General features: G+C 36.8%; 1 protein-coding gene and 1 long non-coding RNA gene across 3 annotated transcripts in view; both read left to right on the top strand.

The window, feature by feature from the left end:
• LOC100375286 (angiopoietin-1 receptor-like) overlaps window positions 1-12,902 on the top strand; it is a 36,236-nt gene continuing 23,334 nt past the window's right edge. For both annotated transcript variants that reach the window (XM_085503279.1, XM_085503278.1), the window contains exon 1: window positions 1-188. In XM_085503279.1, coding sequence (XP_085359405.1) covers window positions 149-188 — 40 coding nt within the window. In that variant the 5' untranslated portion in view covers window positions 1-148. The remainder of the gene's footprint in view (window positions 189-12,902) is intronic.
• Window positions 10,122-11,546, top strand: LOC146738952 (uncharacterized). Its single transcript, XR_014930571.1, has 2 exons — window positions 10,122-10,478; window positions 11,188-11,546. It is a non-coding gene; the product is annotated as an uncharacterized LOC146738952 (long non-coding RNA).

Here is a 12,902-nt window from a genome sequence, read left to right as displayed (position 1 = left end):
GGCGCCTCATACTTCCGGGATGCAAGTGGGTTCTTAGAAGAAAGTTTCAGATCGAGTGGGGGGTTATAATCCAGTTTCACCATAGGATCTACAGATACCGATAGATGCTAACTCAACTAGGCCCCGATAAACAGTGACTGCGTTGGAAATGTTTCGCCTATTTGTTCTGAGTTGCTATGTCTCATTCGGTAAGTATTGAAAGTTTTAGTTGAGCAGGGGAGGATCCCATTATATTGATTATCGTTGTTCCAGCAAGTACTCAGCGCTTGCCATCACTTAACCCGTAGACCTATATACAAGTAGGTCTATACTTGATATCAGCTGATGACGGCGTACATAGATAGCGGAATATGTTAAACTTGTTTATTTCAAAACAGACCCGATGCATGGCTACTTTTCGTAAACAATGATGGGACTGTTCTACGCGTTCTTTTATTTCGTGAGGCCTGTAATGGGAATCGCAAGACTCAAGAGGGTCAGCTGTGTGGTGAACACAAAACAACGTACTGCATTGCTTTTGCACGATTTCGCTGAAACCAAATCAACTTGTTTTGTATCGTTCCTGTTTTAGAATACCCGGTTATCAAATGTATGTGTGCGTGTTTAACCATAAACTCTATAATGAAAATGTCTATGGTTTTTAATCTACTAATACTGACGAGGCGCGAGGTGGGGTGTTCGCGGCTAAAACAATCGAACTATGCTCTGAAAGGACCACGGTAAATACCGATACACATGTATCTTGTAATAACACTCAAGTCAAAGCGTGTTTGTCCCCTACGTCCTTGTCGGTGCAATGATCCGCGCATGATTCGCATAGGTCTTCATTCTATTCAGTCCATTCAATCATTGTGCCCTCTTAAACTCCACTCCTTTCGGTCTCGGTGTGGAATAATGGTTATTGGCCATTGATTTTAACTCGTTTTTACGTGGACGTGTTGGTACGTCCGTGGTTTTTACTGGATCTTTACTGTCAAACCACACAACCACGATAGTTCTATAACGCGTTAAAGCGAGTAATCTGGATGCAAAAACCCGTGACCGGATATGAGTTGATTTTCCATTGTTCGTGCTACATAGTATGACTCATTTCGACAAATGAATGAATGTAAAAAAATACACAGTCACATGGTCTGATCCATATACAAAATGATGAAGTATTGTGGAATTATAAGTCTGGACTATTTTTTTAAATATTTATTCCTATATTCAGCGATATACATGAGTATTTATATTTTGAAGAATCGACCAGCCATGCCCATGGAGCTAACATGCTGTGTCCCATGCTATAGAGCTAAAAGGGAGTTGAGATAACCATGTGTTTACTATTATGGCATGGAGGTTATTCATGTAGTGTAATCCAAGATTATAATTTGCATATAAAGACAAGAGTTGTAAACAAAGACCATTGATGGAATACTTCAGTAAAGCAGAATTCAAACAGTACAACACTCGTTATACAAATATAACACTTCATTTCTAAGGAATGTGTCCTTGTGGAGGGACTGTGTTCTAATACTGTGTTCTAATCAGGGAGAACAACCTGAAAAAAGTACTACCAGCTGCCTCAAAATGAATAAAAAACATTTACTTTCATTTATTATATTTTATTAATACCTTTGTTTTATACTCTTTTAATCTCATTTTTTTTTTCATTGCTATACCTTTATTGTATTCTTCAATCAAAGTCCCATAGAGGATACGATAACAATAAAGATTATTATTATTATTATTATTATTATTATTATTATTATTATTATTATTATTATTATTATTATTATTATTATTATTATTACATACCAACATATTTAGTTTATTAGGACGTATGTGTGCCGGTACCCCGGGGCCGGTAGCTTATAATTAAACACAGTCCCTGTTGAGTGACTGTGAATTAAACACCTCGAATTTCCTATTCTATTGTGTTCACCATCAACCAACCGTTTGATCAAATACCTGATTCAACTTTTTTTAGCTCCATGATTCAACATTATCGCCACTACCCTTTTCAACGTGATTCACGGTAAAATTATTCGATCAAACAATGATTCCCGTATGCTGCCCCCCAGGTAAGAGGTGCGACAGAACGTGGGATGGAGGGAGGGTCGACGTGATTACAAAATTGAATATCGATAGAAGTTTAGCTTTTATCACGATAGAAGGAATGTGCTTCAGCGAATGCAATAAACTTTTCGGAAAACTACTATAGGCGATTACCTAATTACTGTTATCATCGCGTAATGTCGAATATAGAGCACGCGTTGATATGTCGATCAACTAACCTAATTAATTCAGAGTGAAGCAGTAAACATTTTATCTCACATTGCAAGCATCCTGTTGAACATGTTACCATGGCAACACCCGGATCTCCGGCTCTTCTAAGTCGCGGATCACAGTGGATGCACGCGAATATACTTACCAGCTGGCGATCTCATCGCGTTCTTAGAGCAAGGTCAGGCGATGTATAATAATATCGTTCTCGAGAAATATTATTATTTCAATAACGCTCCTATATCACTGACCCCGTGACGTACGAAATGTGATCCTCTAGGAATGAACCATTTTTTATTTCGGGGGTTGTCGTATGGTCCATTCATAGAAGCAAAGACACTAGTGTCTTTGATAGAAGTAATCTATTTTTTTTTCATGGTCCATAGTCCATGGTCTGTTTGATATTTGATTACTAATATTTAATTAATTAATTAAAAGTCTCAGTTATTTCACAGACCCCAGAGGGAAGATGTCCTCTATAGTAAAATATGATATTACATGACAGTCGATTAGTTGCATGAAAAATCATAATTCTAATGTTTTATGTGTTTTAGATAGTTTCAGCCGCGAGGCTGTTACCCAAGAACTACATTTATCTCACTATCAACTATCAACAGATAGGGTTATCCATAGTAAATGGCGTATGTTATAACGATATAATACCACCCGCTTGACAGGGTAATGGTCATGAGAGATTTGCCAAAATGCAGAGAACAAATAATCCATACGACGGAAGTTACATAGGCTTTGGTATCTGCTTACACACGTCTTTGGGGACAGAATGATACATTTTCTGCAGGTCGCGCCCTCAAGCGACGAAAGGATTCCGTGACGGAAATGCATGCAATAGACGACGTTCACGTATCAACATTGGGTTGGGATAACAAAAAAATAATTATTTTTGATATTGTTAAATTTAAATGACAAAGAACATAATATTATTATATGATATCACACACCACGTTGTCACTCGACGGCACCACTATATATGGAAGTTATATTTATTCACAACTGTGGACTGACGGGATCGGATATAAACGTGATTTCGGCGAAAATTTCCTCATATCCGCGGCCCAGAGGAGCAATCTCCTGCTCTGAAAAACCGAGTTAGTCACTGCAAACTAAATACTGGTCTGCCCCTAATGGAAAAACCACAGAGGTCACATCGGTGGCGATAAGTTTTACGTGACGAGACTATTAACATCCAAGGATCAACACTCAACCTAAATTATATTGCATTTTTATTGCATTTTAATGAGTTGTAAAATAAAAGTAGTCCACCGTAAGTTCAGGGGTCACGAACTCTGTTCACATATGCGAAAGCGATTTTCGCTGAACAGTTTTCTGAATAAACATTTGACAGGACGTGTTTACTTGAATGGAACACATATTCTCACAGTTATCCGGGTTTATCAATATACTTTACGAAACATTTCGAGTACTTTCAATTTCTGTGACTATTTTAGAAACCGTTTCTTACGCATCCCTATTAAAGCGCGGTGGTCGTCGCGCAGCGCGTGTTCGATTTTCATGTAAACAAAGTATTTTACACGCGTTGTATATGAGTCCCGTATCGAACAGGACGCGGCACGACGACTGCCGCATTTTAATACTATTAATATTGGAATTCATTACACAGCAACCATGGAGTGAAGACAATACTAATACTAGTAATTAGCAGTCAACACCTGTGATGAAAAACCTAGTAAACTTCAAGTTCAGTTGCATATTTCACTGTTAGGAGATCCTGACCTTGATCTATGATTGAATTGAAATATCCATAGACCTTAAAAGACTGTTAAAGGGCGGTGGTCGTCGCGCCGCGTCGTGTTCGATATGGGACTCATGGCGACGTACACAACGCGTGTAATATACATTGTTTGTTGAAATGAAATTCGAGCACTCGCTGCGCGACGACCACCGCCCTTTAAGGTCTATGAAGTATCATAGTACTGATCGTATGCCAACATTATATTGATTATTTGTGCTTGTTGCAAGATTTCCATGAACACTTTGTCAGATTGAAAGGCGGAAAACTAAAACCTAGTTTGAAAATATTTTTGGGAATCAATGAATAAAGCATTCTGTAGAAAAATGCAAAAATTAATATTTTCAGTTCTGTTGCCATAACAACACGTATATGTATAGTTGGCTCCAGTACAGGTATGCTATCATGTTCTAAATCTTCAACCAATTTGAAGTCCAATGTTTTGAAGCCACAGATAAAATCATTTTCTCAATTTTTCACAACAATGGCTATAAGGTTATACTTTACCCACAATCCTTTGTTGGAGAATCAAGATGGTGGACGATTGGGAAATGAAAAGTGTTATAAAATAACTGTAAAATATATTTGTCGTATGTGGAAATTGTCATGGTCATTCGGCGAACAAACAAGGGGAAGCTGGGAAACGCGTTTTATATTTAGTCGGTTTCCATGAAGTAATACGGACGTTCTGTTGCACCAGGGAACTGACATGAGATCTCATTACAGCTCCCTGGTTGCACATACACATATTCGTTGGTCCTTAGATATGATATTGGGTTGAATAGGTTGTTTTTTAGAGGGACAAAACAGAAAATCCGTCAATAAATACCAATGAGGTTTTTAATACCCTCTCATAATGTGAATGTACACTGACCATTTTTTTATTATAATTATAAAGTATCTCTTTTAAAATTGGATGGAAAGTTGCACTCTACATTTCAGATCAAAGACAGACGTTGTCATGAAAGTACAGCTTCGGGTGAATTTCTAAAAATCCATCTGGGTGGTTCTAGAAATCCTGAGGTTCTGGCGGGTCTCTGACGTTCACTCGAACCGAGTCCTCAGTGTGGAGTGGCTATGAGTGGCTATGCACAGCTCGTGCATCTGTAAATTGTTGATTCGAATCTAGGCTGCTTAAAAATGTACCGTTTTTAAATATTGATAGGTATACTTGAGAATAACCTAGTTCTGATAAACAATCCCCCTCCTAGTGGTAAATATATATTGTTGAAAAAAAGCAAAAAACAACAACAACAGAACACGGGTACTAGTCTCAGTAAATGTAGAAAATGGCTACTGTTTGGAACCATGGAACTATATAGTTCCATGTTGGAACTAAGAAAAAGTACTTTCCGAGTAAACAGCGACGAGCCAAAAAAAAAGTAGTATTACAATCGTAAACACACTTTCACTCGTGCCATTACCAATACTGATACAGAGCTAGATTGGGATGTTTTCGTCAGACAATTCATAAGCCAGTCATACATTCCGGTTTGTGTCTCAGCTGCACCAATCTAATCGAAAGCGAGAGCCATCACAAGATTGATAGAAACTAACAGCTGTTCAAATCGCCAAACTACTGACAAAGGACAAGATGTGTGTAGTGAATATGTAAATTATGTCATGTCTTGCCTTGTCATGTGACCTACTGTAAAACATGTCTTTTTCGCGAGCATGTCTTTTTCGCGAATTTAGCGAGAGAACTGATTCGCTAATTCAAGATGTCGCTAATGACTTTATTATCAATTCAAAATGGCCGCCAAACAAAGAAATGAACAATAACAAGAGAGATTCGCTAAATCAACATTTCGCTATTCACACAACAACTAATGAGAACAGAGACCCTTATTTTTTTTTTACGAAATGGTGTTAAGGCAGCAACGTCCTTCAATCAGAAACTGTGCTGTATTTATTCATTTGCTCTTTGTATGGATATTCTGTATTTATATCATTTTAATGTCAGATAAGTTCATGGAACTCACATGCTGACATCGCGTGTTGCGCGTCATGTAGAAATCACTTTGCATAATGATACGAAATAATAAGAAACAGAGAAGTTCGTTTTAGTCATTCACGTGTTCTCTTTCGCTGAGAACGATTCAATGTCAGTTAATATAATATTAGGAACATGTATGGTTCAGTCTTAACTTAATTATAACCCCCTTTATACATCATCCAATCGACAGCATTACAGCTGTTCATTCACTGCAGTAATACAGGCATGCTACGGTGTTACAGGTCTTATTTCTCCGCATTGTAAAGCAACTGGACCAAATGTTTCAATGTTGTCGTTGAGTGTGTTTATTAGTATTTACGACATGCACTTAATTTCCAGTCTATCGTGGCCGTTTCTGTTTGTTATGCTGCCCTCAACGGTGTCCACAAAAAAAAGATGTATTTTATTGCAACCCACAAAATTCCCCCAGAGGAATTAAAATATTTACATAACAAATGGAAAAATAATAAAAATTAACATTCAAATCAAAACAGACGAGAAATTAAATAATTCAAAAATACTAGAACACACCTAATAATTTCGTATCTGTATGCAGTATCGGAGGAATTTGTAAGTTTATTGAAGGGGTTGCTGTCTGCTATACGTGCTATTTTTAATGCATTGGCCAAGTCGAGTATGGATGTTTTTTTTTACTACATTACACATTATTTTGAGTTGACAAGTCACTAAAAGTTGAATTATAGCTTCTTTGACTAATAATAGCGAAGAAAATGATGCAACAACTTTCAACAAATTTTCAACCTCATTCATATTACATAGCTTACATAATTTATTATCTACTTGTGTTTTTTTGGCCGAGTACATCTCTCTGTTCCTATTTTAGTTAGTGATTGATCAAAATAAATCTAATAATGTTTTCTCCTAGTTCTTATTTTGGCGTTGTTAAAGCGGCACCTCCAGTTAAGCCTAATCTCACAACAAATTTACCTTCTGGATTAAAATTACAATGGATAACAAAAGATAGATTAACATTGTAAACAACATAAACAATGTGTCCCATGATTCTTTGGTGCAATCCCAGGGTTTTGAAGGTTTGAGTATTTTTCCTGGTCGAAATCATTTTTGACTTTCTTGTATGTTCTCAACTTATTTTCCGTGATAGGGTTGTTTCCTTCTGGGTCTGTGATTATATTCGTCAAGTAAATTACCTGTGTTTGGTTTATATCAATTAGTTGTGTAGTAAGTACTTTGTTTATGGTGGCCGTTTCTGTTATTAGTGAGTTAGATGCGTTCATTACAGAATAGTAATATTTCATTAATTGCTTTTTAATGACGATTTCTAGAGATGATTTCCTTATATTCCCATTATTGTTGTATTTGTTCTTACTCGTAGTATGAATCTGCAAAAAAAAAACAAAAAAAAACTTAATTGTATATCTTCCACCTCAGATTTGTATGAGGTTTCATGGCACCATCGCAACTATATGTCAATACTGGACGAATTCATTTCTCAAAGAGTGAAATCATTACATTCAACATTGTACTCAGAGACACAGTAGTAAAGCCGCAAGACACTGGAGCCGAATCTATTTTTTATGAAGTGAAGTTGTAAAACAGGAGTGTGGTTCTCGCTGCCGGGGAGTCAGTGTCATGTGATAGGTATTTTTGATGGTTAAAAACCTTTCACTTAGGTAACCGGGATTCGGTCGTTTCCACGCTAGGCTGACAAAAACACACACAAGCTTCGTTCATGTTCCCAAACGATTCTCTGCCAAGTCCCTGGTTTTCACCCGAGACAGCATTAAATCAATCTTTATTTCTTGTCACCCCTTAACCAATTACAATCAGTATAAGAGACTCCAAGGCCTTGCCTTCCAACAAACAACCAATCACATGAAAGTTTTACACATCATAATCAATTAATTACTCGTCAAGCTATCTAGAAAAACACTACTATATATTGTCAACACTAACTAATATTTATGGGGTAATAGTCTTGCACTAACATTCCACAAAGATACCACCTTAGTTAGAATCGCAAACAAAATTGGTTTAGGATTACAGCTACTGTATTATATCTTAAAAACTGCAGAGTCATAAGATGTTTTTGGTTGATTTCGACCAGCTCGCCATCTGGTCTTATCATTAACCTTTATCAGTATATGTCATGGCAACCACTGTCAAACTGACTGAAATATAAATCATGATTGTCAACTCGTGTTTCAAATTTATAGAGATTTATTTGTTAATGAGAAATTAGGTTGACCACTAAATCACGGTTACTAAAACCGTGACTAAAATAACAGACTGGCAATGGCTATTGTTATAGGTGTGAATTGGATTAAATCTGTAGTATGTGTGCAGCGGCAGGCTGGTTGTTTATTATTCTTTGTCTACGGTATTTATGAATACATAATGAGAAAATTCAGAGGAATACTTACTCGTTATTTTGACTTTTGCCAGCGTTCTTGAATTTCAAATGACGGCTTTGACTTTAGCAATGTTCGTATGTGTTAACATTCCGTAATTTTTGTGGATATTGCGTTTAATGTAGTATTGCGTAAATGTAGATGTATCTCTATGGCGAAACCATGGTTACTAGAAACACGGCTGCAATTGTTGTTTAGTAACCGTGCTAATAAACTTCAGTAGAAAACTTTACTGAGCCTAAATTGTATTTACAGTATCTCTGTTCTCGTTCCAGTCAACGAATTCACTCGAAAAAAGACCGTTTTTCTGGCACGGAAAAGACCTTTATGTTGTTATGTGAAATATCAACAGACGACGCCTTATTTACGTTATTGGTGCGTTAATTTGATCGCATCTCACCGAAGGAAATGTCGCGTTACTAGTATTTTCTTTTGGTGGTCTGAGAATTTCAGCGAAATAACGAAATTAATACTTAGTGATTAATTAATTTACAGTGCTGTTGTAGGCGACGAGGAGATATACTGAGCAACGTCGAACCCAGAAAACTGGGGAGTTCTGAATAGACCCGAGAATAACTCACAATTAAATGTGTTCCTAGACCATGTGACAGTGCATATATCTTGTGACGTGCCAAGCCTACTAATACGAGTACTTAAAATAAAAAAGTGCCCTCGCTTTGAGAGGTTGTAACTTCGACAACAATAAATGGCAATTACAAACAATTACGCATTTCAGTGATACTGAATACAAACTTCGGTAAAACTAAGTTTAAAGCATGGGTAATAGTCCGTGGTCATGTGGTAGTCTTACTGCTACAGTCAAGAAAAAATTGACATATAGTATAGTGGTTGTATTGAACGCCCGGCAGTGGAACAATGTACAGTGAACACAACATTAATAGTACAATGAATAACAACAACAACAACAACAACAACAACAACAATGAATGCGTAACCAATATTTATTTAAAAAAAGATTAAATAACAGTGAGTTTATATTTTAGAGAATTGTTCAGTGGCTACAATGACAGTGCATTCACATTGTGACAGGAGTATTATGTTTAACGCGTGTTTTACGCGAAATACGATATAAAAAAAATTTTCAAGTGATATCATTTCATAAAAAGACGCGGTATGTAGCTTATGTGTAGGTCAAATACTATGATTTACTGACATAAGCCCGGGCATGGTGATATGTAATTGATATGCAAGTTACTAGCAAAAGAATTCAATAATATTACCCTTACTGTTAACGTCATGATTTACCGACGATGATGTCTGTCCATGTGCCGTCGTGACAGGCGATGGCTTATAGTATGCCCACTGATTCCTAACTCAATGGCCAAACAACGTTGGCGCGCCCCCACTCCATGAAACATGATGCACGCTATTATATTATTCCGTAAACTAATTCCAAATAAATAGACTAGTGGGGGCGTTCACTTCCGTTCTCCGAAATAAAGCTGTATTCAATTATTATTTCCTCAACGTCACTATTTATTGTTTTTTCCGCATCATTTCCTAGTATTACGTGTTTGATCATTTAATACGACCCGAACAATCGTTAAAGTGCCTGTGAAATGGCTGCTATTTTCACGCCTAAAATTATCAATTAATACATAAATATTATTAATTTTTATGTTTCTAAGCATAAATTTTTTTTTTTAAGTGAAAAAATGCGTCTTGAACTCAGTCTACAGCAACTTTATTTTTTGTATTTTAAAACGAGGCTCCTCATTAGCTATTCATTTCCATGCAGAAATTCCCCTTGTGACGTCAGAAAGGGAAGTCGCATGGCAGCTTGCATTGCCGATACGTGTAAAAAAGGCAAATTTCTTGTGCAGTTTTCTCGTCTTTGACTAAATTGTCACTTATGTACTTGTTCGTCGAGGAAGAACGGGCCATAATGAACACTTGGTTATCAAATTTGTTGCATGTGGTTGAGTTAGATGCGAGATATGTCCGTTCTGGTGTAGCTGGTCACAGTGATGTCACCGTCCCCGGCGCACGTTTGTAAACTATCGCTGAACCTCGGCACTGGACAACTTTCGAGTCGGTAAGAAGTTCTAGTTTTTTTTTTGTTCTAGTTAAGCTTACTGCTCTTTATAAAATATCTTATCGATAACTTCAAAGAAGTATGTGTGAACTCTTTATGCTCGATAAACTTAGATCGCGAATTTCCTCAGAAATATTGCCTGCTCCGTTCAAACGTGCATTGGCATCCATATTGGATTTTCGTTCATGGTCGAAGGCGCGAGTGTCTCGTGTGGCCCGAATATCATCGGCGTTTTACTTTATCACGTTTGATTTTTTTTTTTTTGCACAAATGAAACTCTTATTTTCCCACCATCAACTATTTCTGTGGGCTGCTCTACACACGTAAAATGCCCAATGTTTTTACCTGGCTTCCCTTCACACGAAGCGCGGGTGTGCATTACATCCGCAAGTTTCAACATTTTAAACGTAAATTTGAAAAATGTTTGGTGAAATAAAATTGACTTATTATTATGAAAAGAAAATGAGGAAAAACAAATTTAATTATTTTTCGAATAATCGTTTGAGAGGATTGGGTGGCAATTGCTTATACTTATGTACTAATTAGTAATTGTACATGTGTTTAATATTTTTTTCATCCATAATTCAAACACATATATAACATAATAACTAATAATAGTAAAAAAAGATGCATCATAAAACGAATGAATTACGTATAAACAAATGCCAAATAAAGATTGTGACCTTATTTATTTTCTAAACCTCCACAGGTTAACGAGGGGATACTTGAAGTTCCTTGAAAAAGACTACAGATGTACTACCAGAGCGAGCAGTAACAGATTTATCAATATTTATGTCAGCGAATTATTTAGGACTTAAATTACCAAATCTTGGTTTTTCATAGATTCCAAAGTCTAAAGATGTGTTTTCTTTTTTTTCATTGTCACACAGTGTCACTCAATTAAAACCATATTCTATAGTAATATTAATCCATGTACAAATTATATTTTATTCACATTATTTTCTTTACATACATACCTCCATGCATACATGTACAGACAATCCAATGTTTACATTGTCATATTTCTTTGTTCATCACAAGTCTAAATAAAATTTGTGAACTGTGTAACGTAGCCGTGTTTTTTATTAGCATAATTGTTGCAGCATCTGGAAATCAACGGGGTTGGTCTGGGCTGCACAGTCAGTCGAAGTGTCGACTTTTACTTCCACGGAACTATCTACCCCTTTATTGTTTGTCAAAATCGGATTTGACGCCTGAATTGTCTTATTATTCAGCAGGTTACTAGGCACGTCACTACATTGTTTTATTTCATCGATCGTCTGAGTCAAAAAACAAAACGAAAAAAACATTCAAAATTAAAATAAAAAGAAAACATATTTTGACATTCTAGACGTTAAACTATAGTGATCAATAAAATAGGGAAATAACTAAAAAAAAACGACAAATCACAGTTACTAAATAAATGACAGCCGCGTGGAAATAGATTCAGTTGAAATGGGTGAACGCGTCGGGTCACGACGAGGACAAGTGCGTGACTGGCGGCGTTTAATTGGATAACAAAAATAATTGAGAGCAACACGCATACAGACAAATTCAGAGTGGACTCGAGTTTGCGTGATTGTCATACTTATTTACTTGGTGATAACGCATTGACAGCCAAAGCCCGGATTCTTATTCCATAAATGATTTCTAGACATCTCGACCCAAGACACTTCGACCCAAATTGAACATCTCGACCCACCGCATCGACGCGACACTGTCTCAATGTGGCGACGCGAACCTCTATCTAGTTCAACGTTGATCGACATCTTTTGATTCGAAACTTCGTGTTCTATCTACTAGTATTTCCAATGCGTGTGGTCGGCGCCTTTGATTGCGTTAATTTTGTTTTTTATTCGCGAAATCTATCACTGGCAGCGTTTGTTTTGTCATGTCTCATAACTGAAAGTCCAAGCTGACTTTGTTTTGGCTGTAGGTATGAAAAACGGGTCGGGATTTTTTGGGGTCGAGATGTTCAGTACCCCCATAAATTATTTCGCAGATCAAGCTGGAAGTAAAGTAACAGAGGTGTGAACTCAACATTCAACACCAACCACCGAACAATTCAGAAACTTTTAGCCTGCGAAAATGAAAACAATTAGCAGTGTGTAAGGACTGCGTAATTTCCTGTTTGTCCGACGCGTCGTTTTCGTGTTACTATCAAAAATTATTGATACCTTTACATAAGGCAAACTTAATTGTCTCTATAAAGCGATAATCAGGATGGCAAAACAAGTCGGTGATCATGGGCTGGTTCGGAATCTATTTCTTTCAAAATTGTTGCGCCAGGTTTAAGTTGTCGGCGCTTCTCTTTAAAACCTAGTTGTTTTTTCACGGCCGAAGACAGTTTTTCGAAAAAAAGAATCTGAGGTGAAGTGGACACAACATATGACGCTGTAAGGAGAAGGTCCACCCCAACCTTTT

This window comes from Saccoglossus kowalevskii, chromosome 9 (assembly GCF_978046115.1).
Source record: "Saccoglossus kowalevskii chromosome 9, keSacKowa6.1, whole genome shotgun sequence".
NCBI lineage: Eukaryota > Metazoa > Hemichordata > Enteropneusta > Harrimaniidae > Saccoglossus > Saccoglossus kowalevskii.
Note: the sequence above shows the minus strand (reverse complement) of the source record. Positions and strands in the feature narration are given on the sequence as shown.